This window comes from Halyomorpha halys, unplaced genomic scaffold, assembly GCF_000696795.3.
Source record: "Halyomorpha halys isolate HHAL.00 unplaced genomic scaffold, Hhal_1.1 Scaffold284.1, whole genome shotgun sequence".
Classification (NCBI taxonomy): domain Eukaryota; kingdom Metazoa; phylum Arthropoda; class Insecta; order Hemiptera; family Pentatomidae; genus Halyomorpha; species Halyomorpha halys.
This window is the reverse complement of record NW_027105232.1, coordinates 832,967-854,729: the sequence shown is the minus strand read 5'-3', so window position 1 is coordinate 854,729 and position 21,763 is coordinate 832,967. Positions and strand designations below refer to the sequence as shown.

Here is a 21,763-nt window from a genome sequence, read left to right as displayed (position 1 = left end):
TCATCTTTTACATTTTTTTATAATAATTTTTTTATCATAACTTTCGATTTTATTTATATATATGTCACGTTTCTCTCTCTTACCCTCCTTCGTCGTCTTTATTTATATGACGTTATTAAGTCGATCGTTTCTTCAGAATAATTTCAAATGTATTAATAATTTGGTACAGTGAACTTCGACCTGTATGGAATTGTCAGTCACTGTAAAATTTTGCGTATTTATTTATTTATTTTTTATTTCCTGTAATTCAGATAACTTTGACCTCAAACATATAAAATGGCCGTATTAATTCTTAATGATACAACATTTAAATCTCACATTTTCAACCCCCCAACACAATTTTAAAATCAAAGTCTATTTCACTAAAGTTTCCAGTTCTGTCATTATACTTTCGGAGCAGTTTTATAATCTTCACATATTTTACATGTACATTCGGTTATACATCTTGTAGTTTGTAATTTCGTTCTTTGTTATTATGAAACGAAATTTTACCGATTTTAAGCAACAAGACTAGTATTTACAATAGTATTTCTTCATATTTTATTATGAAACCTAGCCTGGTGGTCCCAAAACTGTTACCAAGCAGTGATGTAGTTTGACAAAATAATGAATTACAAGATTTTAGGTATCTCTTTTGGTTTTTCGTCTATAACTCCTAAGAGATGAATTCTAGAAAATAAGTTATAGTTTTAGTGATCTGCTTTGAAAGAGTATTTTAACATTATAATTAGGTGAAGTATTTTGATCGTAAACCTCCTGCTCTTGTAATTCCTTAGGTATAGGAGCCCAATTGGAAATCCAAAAATCGAGGAAATTAAAATATTTCTTAATATATGTGTTTCTTGTTGGCAGTGGATATAATATGAGAGGATGTGTCGGGGTGGGGGTCAGTGAAGAACACAAATAAATAAAATCTATTTTATTAGTGCCAATCAGAATTTCAGGCCTTGATCAAGACTAAACACAACAAAGATTATCTATATTACCTAGATTATCACATATATTATTTGTTATCTTCTTGTTGTTCTGTTTTTACTTTTATTAAATGTGTTAAGTTTAAAACCGCCTTGGGATTATAAATCCACAAGATAAATTATTAAGTATGGTTGTTATCTTTTATTTTTACTCAGCCCTCAAAAGTTTTTGTGTTCTTCACATACCGTACCGCTGACCATCTTCTGATTTCTTAATCTAGTTTCGAAAATTAAAATGTTTTAATAAGTTGAGAAAGATTTCTGTGCCGATTATTGACCTTAATTCTCCTATCAGGATGTTGACTCTATTTACTAATTAACTCTGATATATTCCTTTTACAATGGTGAGAACTGAACCTACGCCGGCCCTAACCGACACCTTCACCCCGCTCTCGAAAGCGCTTCGAGATGACTACCGCTATTTCTGGAGAGAAAGTAACATTCCTCCGGTGGCAATCTGCGCCCTTGAGTTATGGCGGTTATTAGAGCAGATCTCATGATAAAACGAAAAAAAGAAACTTGGCAGCGTTTTTGGCCCTATCTGTTTAATAATGTTTCCTTTTGTATACTTGAGTTTAATTTTCTTCATTTCCGTTCATGAAATTTCTTTTAGTCCACCTTTGATAAGATATTTAATAATCTTTGTTATTTACTTTACCTTTATTATTTTCTTTATTTACTATTTTTTCAATTCATGCCGTACCCTAAATCCTTAATGCTCTTTCCTTTGTCACAAATGACAAATCATCCATAATGACCTCAATGTTCCTTACGTTGCCTTCCAGGTATCGTAGAATGTTATTGGAGTTCTAGCAATAGTACTAGATTCTCCTTAAGACCCTATCATGCCATTTTAATATAACATAACATAACTCTTATTAGGTTTATATTTATTTAATACAGTTGTAAATTTTAATAAGTAAATAATTTTAATAAAATCTATTTTTTTGAAGTTTTAACCTTTATAACGATTTCTACCATAGATGAACTTTGAAGTTCGAGAAATCTTTTTAGCTATGCAGAAATCAAGTTGAAGATATTTAAAAAAATTGGTAATTCAATCATAATAAACATTCTACATATTATAATAATTATAACAGCTTTATTTCCACTCTTTACGTAACTAAAAGCCTTCCCTTATAGAGATATAAGTCTGGTTTATGGACATACAGAATTTACAAAAATTACCACTACATTGATTAAAATGTTTTTCATTAATTTAAAATAAAATAATAATTTGCCAGATATAATTAAATAGAAGATTTTCTGTGTTTGAACGCTTGACTATAAATGATAATTGACTATAAGTTCTTTATTACTTTACCCCATAGATACTTTATCCTGGCCACAGTAGCACAAGTCTACCACTCTTTGCACTATCTCGTCTCGCCATCTTGTAATTTTCCTCTCCACTTTTTGTGTTCCATTTTTATCCACTCTTTAGTCATTTTAGACCATCTTCTTGTATCAAGTCTAGCAACATGGACACCCCACCTCAATTTCAGTTTATGTGTCCCTTTTAGTAGACTTTTAACTTTAATTCTAGATTGTACTTTTCTGTTGCTTATGAGGCCTTTTCTTTTGATATCTATCATACATCTTGAAAATCGCTGTTGTGTCGTCGCTTATTTTTCATGATTTTTTTTTCGACCATTTTTGAGGTACATACTAAATTACCGGGTATAAATATGAGCAGGAGAAGGAATAGAATGAATGGAATAAGCGAAGGGATGAGGAAAAGATTTCAAAAACAACTTTTTCTGGATTGTAGTGGTACTTGGTACTTTTATATAACATTTTTGTTGAATTCTTTAAGTTTTCGAGTTAAAATAATTTCAAGTGTTCTCAAGGTATCGGTGAAAAATACAGCAAGTTATGTATTTCACCTTTGGAAATACAATGACCCGAACGAAAATTTATTAATTATTAAACACGCGCATTTAAAAGTTTTTAAAATAATGCCGCGAAAAATAGGATGCAAATCATGCTGCAAATTGAATTATTAATATAATGTATATCCTGAATTAAAATGTACATTTTTATATAAAATTACTATTTTTAGACTTATTGACTCATTTAAAGAATAATTTATACTTACGTCACTGTCTCTCCCAAGGTAGTTTACAAGCAAAGAAACGATTAAAGCAGTAGTTCCCAATCGGGCTTCCGCATAATATAAGGATTAAGAAATTAAATTGTTAATTAATCCAAAAGTTTTTGATAAAAATAATTTGTATTCCCAGAACCACATTACAAAATATATTTATAATCAATTACAATTCCTTATAATTAAAGCCATCTTATAACCTTTTTATAACCTACTCTACTTTGAAATTCTAGTCTATGGGTATGTGCAAATGAAATTTTTGTTCCTGAAGATGACATGTAAGCCAAAACGTAGCACTTATTGTTTATAAATCATTGTTGAAGTAATTTTGATTTTAAATTTAACAAACTATACTTTGTTATCTTCACTTTATCTGTAACATTTGTTAATGTAAATGTTCCACCACTTTCCTACATATGCCATAAGAGTTCTGAAGCCAAAAAAAGGTTTGTAACCATTGGCTTAGAGTCATAGAATAGATGGTTCAATTTCCCCCTTGATGTTTTGTAGTTTTTTGTCCATGGCAATACTCATGTTTTTACCTAATATCTCTTGTTTACAGCAGAAAATACCTGTTTACATAGACAATATATCTATATATTTTGCTAGGATAATCATGACGAACCGTATGGATATTACATCCCCTCCTAAATTATTAATGAAACATAATTATATAAATCATTAATTATCCCAGTTAAGAGTAAATGGACTTGTTTAGAACAATGCCTATCTCTGTGCAATAAAACTAGTATCCCTGATCTCCGGACGCTCACGAAAGTTGTCGGACTTATGAGTCTTGTGAGCAGCCCTGAAAACAATGGTTGTGAACTTTCAAAAACTAATACAATACTTTGCATTAAATGCCACTAAGTTTCAGTTGGTCTCGTGAAGGACTTTGGTCTTCTATAAATATTTTTTGTACTAAGTGTATATTCTTGATGTATTAAGCCGCAAACAAACAATCATCTATCAGTGAATGAGGTATTAGAGATATAACAAATTGTCTCCTGAGCTGTTATACCCTATAAGTCCCAAAAATACTCCAATAGCACTATTTTAATATCATTCTATAAACACTAAGTCTCAAAGTTTTGTTGAATACCTGTATTCTTTTTCTGGTTTCGAGAATTCATTAGATTTTTTTTGTAGAATGAAGCATTAGGAGCAGGAGTTATGAAGTTACTAATACGACAAAATTATTATTGTCATATCGGATAGATTTACTAGCTAAAATACAGATATCAAATTGGAAACTAAATATACATTTAAAAAACACGTAATTGTTGTATTCTCTTGTTAATGTATTTATATATCTCGCCTATCGCTGTGTATTTTTACATAGACACCAAAGCCAGAAGTTAAATCAAGTCTCGAGAAGGCACATTGCATAGCTTCGACGTTTTATTTATAGAGAGCGCATTTCCAGGCGGCCAGTCTAAACCGATGTCCGCCAGAGGCTTCTCACTTCTGATATCGATTTATTAACTTTCTTAGTTTACTATTTCATTTTAGTTTAGTTTATTATATTTTATTAGTATATTAATATTGCGATATTAGATTTTATTCGAGAAAATAATTTATACGATTTAGTTAGAATAAATTGCTAATCAACATCTACCAATTATTTTTATTTAGGAATCATTGGCAGTGATGAGATGAATTCTCCCGATATTTGATTGTAGGGCTATAAAAAAAAATATTAAAATGACATATGTACTCTATTGTAACCTTACACAGGGTGTTTTTAATTTACATTCAATCAAGTATAATTCTTTAGTGATTGTGATGTCTAATTGTATTATCAACGATTTTAATTAAGTTATTTCAAAAACGTTTTAGGATCTCTATAATTTTTTTATGAATTACTGTAATTTTTTTTTTTTAATAAATCAATGTAAGTTGTGAGGGGTCTTAAGGTGAGATGGGTGTGTGGAGTTTACGTGTAATACTTAAGAGGATCGCTGACTGTGTGTTCTTTTGTACAGGAGAGGAATCAGGAGATGTAGCCGGGGAAGCAGATAGTGGAGAAGACTCTGAAGAGGAGTGGAATTACATCAGCGGGAAAGAGAACAGACAGCCTAATCAGCCACAAAAAGAGGTAATGAATACTCTGGCTATATCAATTAAAAATAAATAAATTTTTGTATTAGTCATCATTAATTTACTTTTTGTTGATTAATTGCTCAATTGTGCCTTATCAGAATTGTGGAATTGTATATATCATGAAATCAAGTTTGTTTCCCTTAGAAAAAGTCATACACTGTTTATTAGGGGTTGCATGGATATTGGGCTGTCCTAGCAAAACTCTAGTCTAATAGAGGGTCTGAAGATATTTTTTACTTCTCAGTACATTTTTTTAAATAGTATGCAATCTAAAGCTTATTTTGTGTTTTTGAACAATTTGTGTTAAAATTTAACATTCATCGGCTACAAAAAAGTTTTATTTGTAGTTTTTTAATTTTATTTCTTAGCAACACTTTTGTATTTGAATCTTAAAACTTTACACTTACCTACTGTTTTATATACTGCCTGAACAACTATAGTATCCCTTTTGCATGCTATAGAGTTCGAAATGTAATGTATAAAATTTAGTGCCCCCTATTTTTCTAAGAAATCATCCAGAAACGTAATACAAATCCTCATTTCATTTTGTTTTGATTCTGAAACACTATTTTAAAGTGTGGCCCCATTTATAATTGGATGGAATTGTATTTTGATGGATGGGGAAGTATTTGGAGATGTAGTGATTGCACCAAGTAAGAATTTCTTCTTTTCTGATTTTATGCTAGGATGATTTGGTTGCCAAACAACGCTGCTTTACTTTGATAGCATAGCTTCTCAAACCAAAAGTTTTTTATTTCTTATTGGCCCTGTTCCTATAATAATACCTTATACATAGGTTACTATATCCCAATTAGAGTAACTTTGGGACAGTTAGAGAAAACAACTCCAGTCTACAGCGCTATCTTTGGTATCTAATTCAAAATACAATGATTTTTTTTTTAAATTCTTCCACTATCTAAGCAAAGCAGTGAGAGACTTACAGAGCCCTGTTTCATAATAAAGTACTAACTGATCCTATCATTCTTGTCGTTTTGACTTGATACAATTTCGGTAATTTGTGTAATGCTGACTTGTACTTACTTTTTAGTCACTTAATACTTATCATATTTCTAATAGATATCTCCATTATGAAACCATAAATATTATTAGTACTTTTTAGTTAGTATACTTGTATTAACAAACTAATACTATTATCTTTCATTATGAAACAGAGGCATGATTGTACCACATTCAGGCAACCGTATCTGAATAACAACTTGTGAAACAAATATTGTAGAATTCTTGTATATTCAGGTTTGGCACACTCTATGACACCGTTAAAGCATAACTAATGCGTTAAATAAACAAGTCGCAGTGCCTCCTAACAACTGCCTGAGTAATACCAGGTCCTCATTAAGTTGTTCAACTTTGAATGGAAGAGTCTATTTTACTACACTTTCAAACCCTCCTCTCATTTTTTGGTCGAGAACTAAGTTGTGAAAATTAATTGATCCAAGCTGACATATCATTAGCCAGTTTTGAGAAAGGCATTTGTATAATACTTTCTGTACCCATGGTTTCACCTTTGTTAAACTTAGATTGTACATAGCTGTTTCACATGTATGATACACATGGTCAGGCACCGTGTGTATGAAGTATGAAGTCACTGAAGAATTTACTATGAAATTTTCTATTTTCCATTATTTAAATACTTGAGGTAATTAAAAACAGAATTATTTTTACGGAAAGTGTTTGATGAGGGTAACATTTCAACTGGCTTTACTATACAGAAAAATAAGAAAAGAGTCATTAACAATATGGTAGTCATCTTCTGCTTTCAACTTTCTCACACATATGGTAAACAACAACCATTTAAAAAGTAATAACTTTAAAATATGTTCATATTTAAATGTTTTTAGTGTTTATATCAAATATGATTTTCCTTAATTTTCAACATATTTTTTAGTCTTTGTTCAGGAGGCTAAATTAATATTCTGGTGAAAAATTTTGCTGGTCACTTCTTTTAGAGGGTTGTCCATTGCTGATTTGCTAAATTGTTTAATTTTCAAAATGGGACATTTAAATATTTTCCTTAGGGAGGGGGTGTCCATTGAGAGAGATTACACTGTATATGCAATTTTGTTTTTGTTCTGTTCAGTACTTATGATGAGAATTATAGGCATAGTTAACAGATGTCAAAAGTTAGGGAAACACAGCTTCATAAGAATAAATTTTATACAAAGACAGTACGCTTTAAACTATTTAAAGGAAATTATAGTAGTTGTGAGTTTAAATAATATTTTTAGCTCCTCTCTGTGGTACAAGTATATTATTATCCATTATATTATTTTCTATGTAATTTTCATCTGGATTAGACAACATATATTTATGGATAGATAAATATATCAATTTTCTATATAGATGAGTAATTATTGTAATAATTTAATTAATTAGTAGATTTTGGCAGAACTTTTTGAAATGTAAGCATGAGCCGGTTCTCTTAAGGAAGGAATGAATTCTTTCACACTATAAGGATTTTTGAATTCAAGCCCTATGCTTACTTTTTGATTGATTACTGAAAACATGTTTCATCCATTCTTCCTTTATTATTATTCCAAAACAGAAATATTTCTTGTTTTAGAATTTTTTCATTTTTATTTCATACTTAAGCTGTGTAAAGTATTAATAGTTGGGTTAGTTCATAAGACTTTTGTTAAGGAATAATTAAAAAAAAAAAAAGGAGGCATTACTGTGTTATCAGCTTATTCCATTCTTTTTCAATGTTATCAGTTTCTAAATAATGTACAATTTTATACTATTAGTTTCAGTATACCAAGAGGTATACTGAATTTAGAAAGAAAATAAGAATTTTGCTTTCAATTCCTGAATATAATATTATTTTTTTAACATGAGGAGAAGGTGGTCGGAGGGTGCAGTCAGCAAGTAAACAAAAAATTATTTATTCGTGCCGACATTTCAATTCAGACATCTGAATTTCAGGTCTTAATCAGAGAGTAAAGGCAGAGGTTCTGGCTAAACTGTGAGATAAATGAGTTTAGTCAGAACCTCTGCCTTTACTCCTTGATGAAGACCTGAAACTCAGGTCAAAATGTTGGCACAAATAGATAATTTTTTTTATTTGCTGTCCCCCCCTCCTCCCGACTATCTTCTCCACATTTTAATAACTATCAACACCTCATTATTTTTTTAACCAGTTTATCTGTACCTTGTTGGACCTCGTACCTTGAGCTATACAAAGCTATAAAACACTATAAAGATTAATTTATTTTGTTTATGATAGGAGCTGAGTGCAGAAGACATGGAATCCCAGCTGAATCCGAATGCAGCAGAATTTGTACCCGTGTACAGCACAGCGGTAGAACCCGATATTGCCAGTTCCCCTCAAAAGGGAATGGAACGAAGTCTTGAAAATATTTCGATTCCGTCACCGAACGACTTCTTCAAAGAAATCTGCAAGAGGCCATCAGATATAGGAGGTATAACAATCCTTATAGATCACTTGTATTTTTATTTTTTTGTGGAGCTATGGATTTAATGTCTTATGTTTTATATTAATCTGTTGTGGAGTGTATTTATCACATAATTATCTTGTTAAAGTAATTTGTTTGTTTTCTCAGTTGAATATGAAACATCTATGAACGGAGATGCTCTCAACAATTTATCTACAAAGGCTGTCTTTGGTGATGACTCTGTCTGCCTCAATAGTACCGTAGACAGTTTATCAAATAATGAACCCCTAAAAGAGGCTAATCCATTTGCCCCATCGCCAGTACCATCTTTTGTTCAAGATCATTTTTCAATTCCTGATGTTTGTGCTAAGGATGATTTTTCAAGCTCCGATATCGACTTTAAACCATTTTCTCCTCAACCTCAGGAAGATGAATCAGAGATTTGTTTCATGGCTGGTACTGATAAACAACCCGATTTGATTTCGCCTAGTGCACCACCTAGTGAACCAGAAATCAAAGTGAGCGAGAGCAATGTTAATGATGTGTCAGAAATCACATTTGGTGATGGGTTGAACGTGGAAGAGATAATAAGATCGAAACAGGATTCTCCACTCCTGAGAGAATCCCCTGAACCTGGTCTCGGATCTGGGATGGAAAATAATGTTGATGCCACTCCTGAAGAGCAGCCTGATAAAATACAGGAATTTTGTACCATTCAAAGAAGTTTAGAAGTGGAAAGTTCTCCCTTGAATCATGGTTCGACTGATGTAGTTTCCTCTTCCCATCAAGGTCCTGAGACCTCAGTTGACAGTGATTCAGACCAAGATGATGTACTTGTATGTCCAATTAAAAAAGACCAAAATATAATAGAAAATAATAAAAATCAAATTGATGAAACCAATGATTTAGATTTCAGTCATGAAAAGCAAGGCGATGTTGAAGTAGAGTTAGAAAGTGAATTAGTTTACCACAAAGATGAGGAAGATTTTGATATTAAAGATGACAAAGAAGTTTGTTGTTTGAGGCCAACAATTAAAGATGATTTTGTTAGTGATCATTCGGAAATCATTATAGAAAAGAACAATGTAGATAAACTTGATTTAACTGAAGATAGTTTTGAAAAACTGGAAACCGAAATCTTTAGTAAAACGCATGAAATTGCTGAAGATGAAAATTCTGTGGATGAAGTAATAGATCATACCGCTGTAGTAGAATCTTCTGAGTTTACAACTAGTGGCCAAAACCTTCATGTAGATGACACGCAAACTAGCAAACTTGAAAGTGAAGTTACAGAAGTAATAGATATAGATCATGAAAAAGTTGAACAAAGTGATATCCTGGAACCTACAAAAGAATTTAATAATAGTGTTTCAGAATCAAATGTGGAGGAATCTTTAAGTGGTTTCCAAGAACCAGTCATTGGCACTTCCCATGATGAACAAACAGAAAGTGAGCTTCATTTACATTTAGAAGAAGTGAACAGTGATATTCTTCAATCTACTAGCGTTGAACTAAGTAGTAGTCCTATTGATAATATTCTTGAGACAAGTTCTGTATCATATCAGGAATCTGTAACTACTGAAATATCTCAAGTAGACCTTATGGATCACGATGAATGGTCCCGTAAAGTGACAGAACTTAATCAGGAAATGAGAGATTCCTCCATGGAAACGGATAGGGATAGAGATATGTTTTCTGAAGAAACGCCTGTTCAAACATTTATGGAAACGCCTCATCAGGAGATAGATTCTGAAGATGATGAACCTGATGAGAAATTGTGCCCAATGAAACTGAGCCAAAATGAAATTGATAGTTTTAAGGTTGAAGATATGATGTCAGGTTTCGATCAATCTGGTAAGAATAAATTTGAGGTAAATTCAGTTCCAAGTGAGGTGACATCTTATTATCATGGTGAAGATCCATTTTCAATCAAATCCTATTCGGCGGGAGTCAAAAGCAATGAAGAAATATCTCCAGAAGAAAAAAATGTTTCTGCTTCATTTGAAGATGTAAGTTCACCCATCTCAGAAAGACCTAAAGAAGAATCTATAACTCCAGTTGACGAGGAAGTTTGTGAAAAACAAGAAGTTCATGAAGAATTGATATGCCCGATGAAATTAACACCTTTAACTAAAGAAACAAAAGAGGAAGACTTCTTAGGAATTGATAAGGAAGATTCTTCAGAACAAGAAATCACAGAGTCTGTTGCTAAAATTGAAAATGAACCTGCTTTGCTTCTTGAAGACCAAATAGAAAAAGTTACTAGTCCCTCAGAAAAAGAAATAGTCAGTCAAGAAGACCTAGTTTGTCCCATTAAGCAAGAGGTAGATTTAGTCTGTCCCACGAAGCAAGAGGTAGACTTAGTCTGTCCAAATAAAATAGAAGAACAAACAGTTGAGTCGGAAAAAATAGATCAAATTATGGATTTCTCTTCTTTTGGCCAAAAAAATATAAACTCAGATATGTATGAAACTAATGAAATAAATTATACTCAAATTAATTCTAAACAGGAAGAAAAATTATCAATCAACGAAGAACATGATGATCATAAAATTAATGTTGAGGAACAGACTAATGATATTAGTCCTCTGAGAAAAACATCTGATGAGGAACCAATAATTGAAAAGAAGTCTGATGATGTTGAACAGAATAGTTCACAAGATGAAATTCCTTATACTGATGAGATGTCTTCGTCTATGATAGACCATGGTGAAGATAAGAATTTGCCCGAAGCCCAGTCCAACCAGTTGGATTTGGTACAAGAATTGCAATTTGAAGTTCAAGAGAAACAGACTGAAGGAGATACTGAAAGTGACTCTGGATTCGAAATAATCAATGCCAGCGAAGCATCAACTGTCGAGATGGAAATAATGAGATATCAGTCGGAGAAAGAAGCTGGTGCAATCAATGAAAAATTATTACTGGATAGGAATGAGGCTGAGTCGTTTGAAAAAACTGAAGAGTATATCAGTAATGAGGTAGAATCAAACTTAGTTAGTAATGAAATCTTATCTGAAAAGGCTGAGGAGAAAGAATCTATTGTTGCCAAAAAAGAGGAAGTGGAGACAGAATCATCACCAAAGGACATACCTGAGCCACTCGAGAGGACTGCTTCTCCTGCAGAGGTTGAGCCTCAGCAGAAGACAGAGCTAGTCAACGGCACTGTGACTCCTCCTGCTACACCTCCTGCCACTCCTTCGCCTGGTCTCAAAGAAGAGGGGGCCAAGGAGGGCCTTATTGCTGCTGCCGTCGCTGCTGCTGGTGAGTGATGCTTTCTTTATTTAACTTTTTTTATTTATTCATTGAACTTTATAACTGTATAAACATTTATTAAATGTGATTTTTTAAAAATTTTATTTTAAAAACAATAATTCTATGAATCATGTCCAATGTTTTCCATGTAAATGTGAAACTTTTATGAATTAATTATTTTATTTTTTCTTCTTTCACTATCTCTTTAGGGCCGTTAATCATGGAGTAGCCTCAATCCATCTCTTGTATGTGTTTCTGTTAAGAGCCATTCTTTGAAATTGATCCGATGAGCAGCTCCATTCTTTTCCAAGCCTGTCATTGTAGGTAAGCGTTGGCCTACCATCAGGGCGCTTTGTTATGGGCCTTGCTTCCGTCAGCGAGCGGGCATTCTGATCGTCTCCCATCCTACAAACATGGATATATCAGATTTCATCCTTACTGTGGCTCCAATACTGTTATTTCTTATGCAATTCCTTCTGGTTTTTCCCACCACTTTCCTTCAAATCTCATTTTTGCTGTTTAAGCTGGTTTGTATGTTTCCTTAAAATTATCCAACTTTCTGACCAATGAAGAAGAACAGAAAAGAACAGTGACTTAAACAGGTGTAACTTTGTTTCTTTGCTTACTTCTGATTAGCCAATCACTGCTGAAGATATTTGGAAGGCTACACAGTTCGGTTCTCTTATTCTGTTCAATATCTCTAAGTATACACGTCCATATATGTATATGACAGTAGGTTCCAATATGCATGGTTTGGCTCTTCCAGTGATTTATTATCAATCCCTTTTTATTCTTCAGACCATTTATCGACTGCTGATTTAGATGTTCTGGCACATCCGCAATCACCATTATATCATCTGCATAAATGAAACTTTAAACCAACTCTGGGACCAGGTTCTAGTATCCTACAGTTGCTATATAATTTTCATAAGCATATATATTACAGCAAGGCATCCTCTTGATCGAAAATGCAGTAAATGTTTCCATTACCCTCTTAAAATGTTATATTTTGTATTTTTAGGATTTCTTTACTTATGCTTAAGAATACTCCATCTTATAGGTTAAGTTCATTTGTTTTGCTTTGTAGTAATAAATTTAAAAAATTAATTATCTGATATAGGTAGCAAAATTGGAAACAATAGCATGAAAATAATTTAAATTTATTAAAGAGGAAATAAAATAAACAACACCAGAACATACGATGGGTCTTTTAAAGGAATTATTATTTTCATTTTAGCATGGTTACATGAAATATCATTATCACATAATGAAGTCTGATATAATGATATTAAAATACTTATTGTTATCTAAAGGGTTGTGTAGATTTCTTTGATATTAGATGTTAATTTTTAAGCATTTATTCTAATTCAAAAAGATGAATTTATTATTCATTTAACTAGATTGAAATAAACCTTAACAAATAATATTTTCATTTGCAATTATTGTTTTGTCCTGATATAAGCAGCATATTTCATTTGATCGAAAAACAAAGTATTTAACTATTTTGGTATTTTATGAGGATAATATTTGTTGTTACTAAGTAAATTAAATTATTAAATAATATAATTATTTTTTAGGTGCAGCTACGGTAGTGGCAGCAGTAGCAGCAACCGCAGCTTCTGAATCAAAAGTAGAAGTGAAGAAATCACCAGTCAAGAAGGCTGATGCACCAACTCCTAAAGCTGGTACTGCTGCTAAAGTTCCTCTCAAAGCTGCACCTAGCAAAGATAAGGCTCCAATTGGTAAACCTGCAACTCCAAGCAGCAAACCGTCTACTCCGAGCAGTAAGCCTCTTGCCAAACCATCATCTCCCTCTGCTAAAACCGCTAGTGCTTCCAAAACAAGTACTCTTACTACTGCTAAGCCCAGCACACCTACTTCTAAGTTAGCAGCTAAACCTGCCACTAGTAAACCATCAACACCTACAGGATCTAAAGCTGCCCCAGCTGCAGCCAAACCAAAACCATCAGCCACTGCAGCACCTAAACCCCCACTCTCTAAGCCTGCTACTTCAGCACCAGCAGCTAAGAAACCTGCTGCACCATCTGCCACAGCGGCAAAGACTACTAGCACATCTTTAACACAGAAACCTGCAGCAGCAAAACCATCAGCTGCTGCTAAACCACTGGCTAGCAAACCTGCTCCCGCAAAGCCTGCAGCTCTTGCTAAGGCTCCAGCTGCAAAGCCCGCTGCTCCCAAACCTGCAGTGACAAAGACCACCCCATCTTCTACTCTGAAGCCTTCATCACCATCTCAAAGGCCGTCTTCTGCAAAGAATACAGCTGTAGCTGCTGCTGCTCCTAAATCTACTACAACAGCAGCTAAACCTCTAGCAAAGGCTGCTCCGGCAAAACCTGCTGCAGCTGCTAAGCCTTCAGCAAGTGCAACTGGTGCCAAGCCAGCTGCCAAACCGCCAGTTAAAGCTGCTCCGCCTGCTCCTATTAATAAAAAGCCCGCAGCGCCTACTGCTATAAAAAAACCAGCCCCTACAGACAAGAGTACTAAGGAGGCTAACAATAAGTTGACTGCTAAGACTGCTTTGAATAAGAAAATAGTAGATAAGAAAGTTATAAGCAAAAAGGAAGTGATCGACAACGAGGAGCTTCCATCTCAAGTAGCCATTGTTACCACAACAAATGGCCATATCTCTCTGATAGAAAATGGCATGCCTCCGGTAGAAATTGCTGAGGAAGCAAAATAATATGTTTTCTATATTTTGATGAGGATATGTAATGTATAATAATTAAGCATCACATCGATGCCGACTGTTGTAATTTTTTTTTCTCCATTTTTTGCTTTAAGTAAGGTATGTGGCCTGAGTTGTATTAATAATCATAGGACACTATGTATATATTATATATTATTGAATAAATAGTCTTGTATTAATTTTGTTTATTCAAAAAGGTATTTTAATGTATAATTGTAGAAATTTTTATTTGTTATTTCTAATTTGTAAATATTTAAAATTATTGTATTTAAAACGTTTACTAGGTGCTTGTGGCTTAAAAACTAACAAGTGTTTTAATTTAAAAGCATTATGACTGTGCACTTTATTTTAACAATGTGAGGAAATAGAGATTTATGGAAGATGTTGCATATTTGAATTTTATTATACATGATAGCATTTATTTTGAGATTAGAACAGAAAGGTTCTTTAGTGTTAATGCTTATAATTTTATTATTATTACTATTAATGCTGGTATCTGTCATTTTTAGTTGTGTTGCCGTATCTTTTCATTGCTTTCCTAGCATTTTGTCCTTTAGTTAGTTTTATAACTTTTTCAGTTTGAATGATTTTTTTTTTTCAATAGGGCAGAATGTCTTAAATTATTTTATTTATATGGAACAGTAATAAGTGTTTTATTCAGCACAAAACATTTTTATACAATAAACATATTATTGGAATAAATAAATACCAATAGAAGAATTCTTTTATTTGTTGTCATTCCTCAATATCATTAAATGTTATGTATGTTAAATCACATTCGAAACATTGAATGCTAAATTGGTGTAAGTCAAAAGCTTAATTTCTATGACTAGTTTTAACCAAGAAAGGACGTGATCCCTTATCAAAAATGTGTTGAATATCTTAAACTTCAGTTTTGACTTATTACCACTTTTGTATTCAATGGCTCGCTCATTAAATAATGATTCAGCATTTTATATCTGAAAGATTTTTCTCTACAATCAACCACCAAACCGCAAGAGTACACATAAGACCACTTTTGGGCTTCAAAATTTTGAATTAAAAAAAAAAAGTTATATTTAATTAATGTTACCTTAAGATAGCTTATATAAGCTAATATTAAGCTTATATAGCTAATATTATAATATAATAATTAAGGCTAACACTGCCGACATTTTGGATGGTCCATCCATCTTCAGGGAACTATTTCGAAAAACAGTTTTTTGTTACAGAAAAGTGTTGGAATATAGTCAAATTTTTTTTATTTATTTGTTCTGGTCATTGATGTTAAATTAATAAAATAAAAAAATTGAAGTAAGAACTAACAATTCCCAAAATAAAAAAAAACAGGAAATAAACCACTAAATAAAAAAAATAACAAGTTACCAGAAAAATACCTGCCAGCCAGCAAAGTTCAAATTTGTGTTGATCAACCCAATAAAGTGAGAGAAGGGCCAGAATTACAAACTTCACCCTACTTACCCCTTTTTTGTCCTAGTTTGTCTGGAAAAGATTATAGAAGTTTTTAATCAGCGATTAAAATCCTACATATCTTTTGGGTTGCTGAATTCAAATTTCAGGTTACTCGTCTCGTTTGCAGCTTTATTACAAAACTAAAAAACCAAAATGTAGTTTTTTCAGCATTTGCTTGTGAATCGAAAACTAAAGATCTTTTGAAAATATACTTATAGTATAAAACTAAAGCAGGAAAAATTTCCTTATTTTTAAGTATTTTATATTTCATTGTTGACTAACCTGCAGTGCTGCTAGGTACTTACCAGTACTCTAAAAAACTGCCTTCTGCCTCATTGTGCCCTAGTATTGACATCACATATCCCTATCCTACATAGGTTTGGTATGCTTAGGCCATACCATCTCATCCATTGGTGGATTAAATAGATAAGTATTGAAAAGCTAGACAAATTTAATTAGAGCGTTATGATATGACCTCTTTAGACATTTATAGATATGAAAAACGGGATTTCATTATAGCCAACAAGGCAAGCCATATTTGTTTCCAGCCATCTTGAGTAAATTCAAAGTCTTGTTGAACTGCTTACTCCCCATTAGAACTACTGTAAAACTGATTAAACTTTTATGTAAGTTAACTCATTAAATTTTTTATTGACTTATGTTTACTTATTTGCAACTGTGTTTCACTACATCAAGCGAATATGATGTTTACAGTTGTTATATTTATTTGAGAATATGAACGGCTTGGATTTTTCCATGTTGGCAATTATAATCGTTATAATAGTTAAATAATTAGCCCAAAAGATCTCTAGAAAGCATTGAAATATGAAGTAGGAAGATAAAATAGAATTTAAAATACAAACTCCTTAACTTTATCTATGTAACTCAAATGAACTAGTAATTAAGCACCAAAAGTTAAATGGAAATAAAAATTTATTTATTTTTTCTAAGTTACTTCCTACAAACTCAGTAAAATTAAAATTTTACCTATTGATAGTTACAGCAGGATAATTTCAAATTTCTAGTTCCAATTTGTTCATAAAGAAATTAAGGCTGATTGATTATATGAGGTTTATCATATCAAAGGTATTGTACCTTTAGTCAATTTTAAAATGATTATTAACAAAGGTAAAAAAAAAAATTCTTTATTTTACAAAGAATACTATAAATTATGTATAACAAAAGAAATACATAAGTAAATTACAAGACGTATCAATGTGGCTTAAATAATATAAGTCATTTTTAAATATATAACTTTAAATTCAGACTATTAATAAATAAGAGAATTAATAAGTAGTATAGCTTATACAAATCATAATTCGTTAGTTATTGTACTAGAAGATTGTTTATTAATGATTGCCCATGAAATAAGTTCTCCGCAACAATCCTTTCACTTCTGGTGAATGAGAAATTTGGCTTGCTTCGGCAGTATCCATTAAACGGACTATTGAAGACTTTCTGTTCTTTTTAATATTTTGATGCAGATTTTTTGCCTCGCTGTTTTGATATTTTTGGGTATGCAAGACAGTATGAGATGTTCCAGGATTGAATTGCATTAAAGGTTTTTTTGGGTATTCATTACTGGGTCTTAAATCCTTAAGGGGAATATTAGAATTTTCCTTATTGGATCCATCATGCTTCCTGTAAAGTGGGAATGATTTATGAGATCTTTCATTTCTTTGTTTGTCAATATTGACATTAACTGAAAAATATTGACTTTGTTTTTCCATATGCCTCTTTTTTACCTTGTTATCAAAATTTATTTTAGACCTATCATGAGTTTTAGTAATTCTGTCTTTCAGTATAGTTTTTGCATTAGGGCTAGAATAGATAATACTCGAAGAACTATCAGATTGGTTGTGTTCTATTTCCCTTTGCCTCTTTAAGGCTTCTTTTTTAGAGGAATGAGCCAAATTTGGAAAATTCCTCGGCTCATCATAAGCATCACTTTTTCTTATGTTCTGTTGGGTTCTTATATCAACACTATCGATGTTATCTTTAAAATCAAATTTATTTGATTGCTTAATTTTGATGTTTGATTCAGTGAATTTATGAACCGGTACTTTACTTGTTTCCAAAATTTTTCTCTTTGGTAAAGGTTTTTTAATTTCATCTTCTGATGAAGAAGTACTACTTTTTCTCCTCGGAATTTCCCTTTTCAACTTGGCTCGTTTTCTCCTAATATCAGTATTTACTCTTTTTAAATTCATTTCAATGCTACTTGTTTCTGTTGTGACAGGACTCTCGAAATATTCATCTGCTATTAAGTGGATGTTGCTTGAAACATGCTTTTTTATTTCTTTTCTTGCTAATTCATCCTGAGAAAGTGACATATCGGATTCACTCTCATTCTCATCTATTGTACCTAGTTTCCTTTTTAATCTCAAACAGGATCTTGTTAAATATTTATGTTTCTCATTAGTAGACAATAATGGAGATTCAAAGTGACTATTTTGAACTCCTATTGACAAATGAGAACTATTATTAGCTAAACATGTTAGGTTCGAATTCGGAAGTTTCAACGTCACATTCACATCATTAATGTCCTCTGCAGTTTGAACTTTAGTCGCTGCTAAAAGAATTTCATTGGTATTGGATACTTTATTTTGATAGTACTGTTTTATTTTTGAAGTACTGTCTAATTGTGACGAGTCCATAAATTTCTGATATCCAAATTTTATAATGGAGGGTCTCTCCTCTGGTGGCCTGGGATCTCTGATTAGGAACGTTACATGGCTCACATTACCCTGTCGATTTTTAACAATTTTTTTGGAAACGCTCTCATGTATTCCTGAGTCAAAATTACGTTTTTCTCCTTCATTTTTTAAATCTTTGTATCCAGAAACAACAGACAATTGTTTTTCAATTAGAAGTGGATGTGATAGAACAGCACCCTGTTGATTTGTTTTAAAGGATTTTTCATTTCTTTGTTCTTTTTCATTGTTACTTGATGTGAACTTATCATCCATTTTTGAATTATTATTGATTATGCACTCACTGACAGATGAGAGATTGTTTTTATTGTCTGTTTTAATCAATTCATCTGAAATGTTTAGCTCATTTTCATTTTCTGATATATTATGTTCTCCTTCTGTAGTATTATTATTGATTATGCTTTCACTGACAGCTGAAAGATTGTTTTTATTGTCTGTTTTAATCAATTCATCAGAAATTTTTAGCTCATTTTGTTTTTCTGATGTATTGTATTCTTCTTCTGTAGTATTATTATTGATTATGCTTTCACTGACAGCTGAAAGATTGTTTTTATTGTCTGTTTTAATCAATTCATCAGAAATGTTTGGCTCATTTTGATTTTCTGTTATGCTATATTCTCCTCCTGTAGTATTATTATTAACTATGCTCTCACTGACAGCGGAAAGTCTATTTTTATTGTCTATCCTAATCAATTCATCAGAAATGTTTAGTTCATTTTCATTTTCTGATATATTATGCTCTCCTTTTGTAGTATTTGCTAGCACTTCAGTAGATATTTTAGCATGTTTTCCAGAATTGTAATCTTCAGTTATACTTGAGGTGTCATATATTATGTCAGTACTGTTGGAACCCCCTGTAGTTTTGTCAACAGGCTTCAGGTTCAAGGTAACTTCTTTTTTACTTGTACTAAACTCATTAGTTTGTAATGAACTTCCATATGCAACTTCGTTTGAACTTCTTTGTTTACAAGTATAGATATCTGGTGTTTCACTTACTGTAAAAGTATTGCTGTTTTGAATGTTTGATGTAAAAGATATTTTTGTGGGATTAATGTTTGTTTTAATATCATATCTCTCTATGGCTAATTTGTCTTTTTGCATATCGATGCAAACAGGATGATTTACAGTTAGTTTAACTGTTTTGGAATTCTTTTCTTTCTTGAATGTCCTTTGAGAATCGGTTTCACTGTTCTCAATAATACTTTTGCTATTAGACTTGTTACTATTACTATTTTGAAACACAGGTGTATATATTGCTGAAGGTACTTCACTTTGTTTTTCAATTGAAAATTCATCTGAATCATTTAGGTCATTTTTAATCTCTTTTACGCTATTTTCTCCTAGTTTTTCACTCTTATTTAGTGCATTATTTATTTCCGTTTCACTTCTTTTATCATAAGCAACTAATTGGCATAAATCTGATGGGACATTCTCACTTCTGTATTGACTATCCGATTTTATAGTGCTTTCATCAATTACAGAAGTGCTCAAACTATGTTTCTTTTTAGTTTCATCATCAAAGCCTTTGACAGAATGGAATACATTAGCTGACAATTCCTCCAAGCTCGTTTCATCAGGTCTTCTTTCAGAAATAGAATCCTGCTGTTTGAGTTTTATTGGAGTAGAGCTGGTTACAGGGTGTAAGAGGCGATTCATCACAAGTTTTCCAGTTTCAGGATCAGTTTCGTAAGCCGTGCTTAATTCGTCACTATTGTATTTCTCTATTTTTATGGGAGTTATAGGTGCACTGCTTCCCGTTTCAAGATCTATATCACTAGTATCCAACTCTTCAAATATACTATCTTTATTACTGCCACTTATCAAGGAATCTTCATTTGATGAGTTGTTATGATAAGATTCATTATCGCATTCATTAGTGGTTTTGTTCCTGTCTTCTATGTCAAGTACCTTTTTCTGCCATGAATCAGTGTTGCAAATTGCTAATAATGAAGAGCTCTGAGAGACCATTGCTGAATTGTCTGAACTCTTCTTAGAACCAAATGACCACATCTGTACCTTAGATAAGAAGTTGGTACTGCTTGTTTCACTTTCAAAGGCCATATTACCTTCATCCTTCTTAGCTGTTCCTATATCATCAAGAATATTCTCGGGTTCTTCATTAAATAATTTCTTATTTGTGTTATATATAATCGAAATATTATCTCTATTTTCTTTTTCTCTTATCTGACCAGCTAAGATAGAATTGGAGTTATCAACTGGGATCATCACAATTTGTGAATTAGTCAATAATTTAGACCCAGACATAATTTTTACATCTTCTTTGGAATCTTTTTCTGAACTTTCCACACTAAGCCTCAAACTTATATTCTCTTCTATTTCATTTTCACCTTTAGCCAATCCTTGTGTTTTGGAATCCAAACAGTATCCACTCTCTAGTTCATGTGCAGTGATTGGATATCCTGTTTCCATCTTTTTCTTTTCCTGAGCTAATTCTTCTACTTCAAATGACTTAAGCTTGCTATAATTGTCTTGGCTACTCCCTTTTCCTACCAAGTGTTGAGACTGAACTAAGATAGGTTTAGTTATAAGTGAATAAAAAGTTGAGTACAGTTCGTTTGGATTTGAAATATTTTGACTGCATACCATGCTTTTTATTATTGTAAATGTATCATTAGTTTGGAATTCTTTTTCTTCTGAAACTTGATTTCTTGTAGGGGATGGCGCATTGAAATTTGTTAAGGAATCATGATGTTCTATTTTTATTATTTCCACAGATTGGCTGTTACTATTGAGTGATACATTTGATTCGAAAAGCTGTGAAGATATTTGCTGATTATTATTATCAGAGGACAATAGATAAGAATTTTGATCTATCAAACTGTGTTTTTCTAGGGACAAGTCTTTTAAATTATCTTCCTCCTTGTCCCAATGTTTTTCTTCAAGAAATGATTTTTCTGAGCTATTCTCCTCCTTTTCCAAATTTTCTTCTTCGAGGAATGATTTTTCTGAGTTATCTTCCTCCTTGTCCAAACTTTCTCCTTCAAGAAATGTTTTTTCTGAGCTATCTTCCTCCTTGTCCAAAC

The 21,763-nt window shown here is 32.1% G+C and overlaps 2 protein-coding genes across 6 annotated transcripts in view; one reads left to right on the top strand and one right to left on the bottom strand.

The window, feature by feature from the left end:
• LOC106680726 (uncharacterized) overlaps positions 1-15,276 on the top strand; it is a 285,051-nt gene extending 269,775 nt beyond the window's left edge. For all 5 annotated transcript variants that reach the window (XM_014420633.3, XM_014420634.3, XM_014420636.3 and 2 more), the window contains 4 exons: positions 5,067-5,179; positions 8,426-8,621; positions 8,763-11,855; positions 13,424-15,276. In XM_014420633.3, coding sequence (XP_014276119.1) covers positions 5,067-5,179; positions 8,426-8,621; positions 8,763-11,855; positions 13,424-14,547 — 4,526 coding nt within the window. In that variant the 3' untranslated portion in view covers positions 14,548-15,276. The remainder of the gene's footprint in view (positions 1-5,066; positions 5,180-8,425; positions 8,622-8,762; positions 11,856-13,423) is intronic.
• Positions 15,277-17,354: 2,078 nt separating this feature from the next.
• LOC106680750 (uro-adherence factor A) overlaps positions 17,355-21,763 on the bottom strand; it is a 9,474-nt gene continuing 5,065 nt past the window's right edge. The window contains exon 4 of the mRNA XM_067049728.1: positions 17,355-21,718. Coding sequence (XP_066905829.1) covers positions 17,355-21,718 — 4,364 coding nt within the window. The remainder of the gene's footprint in view (positions 21,719-21,763) is intronic.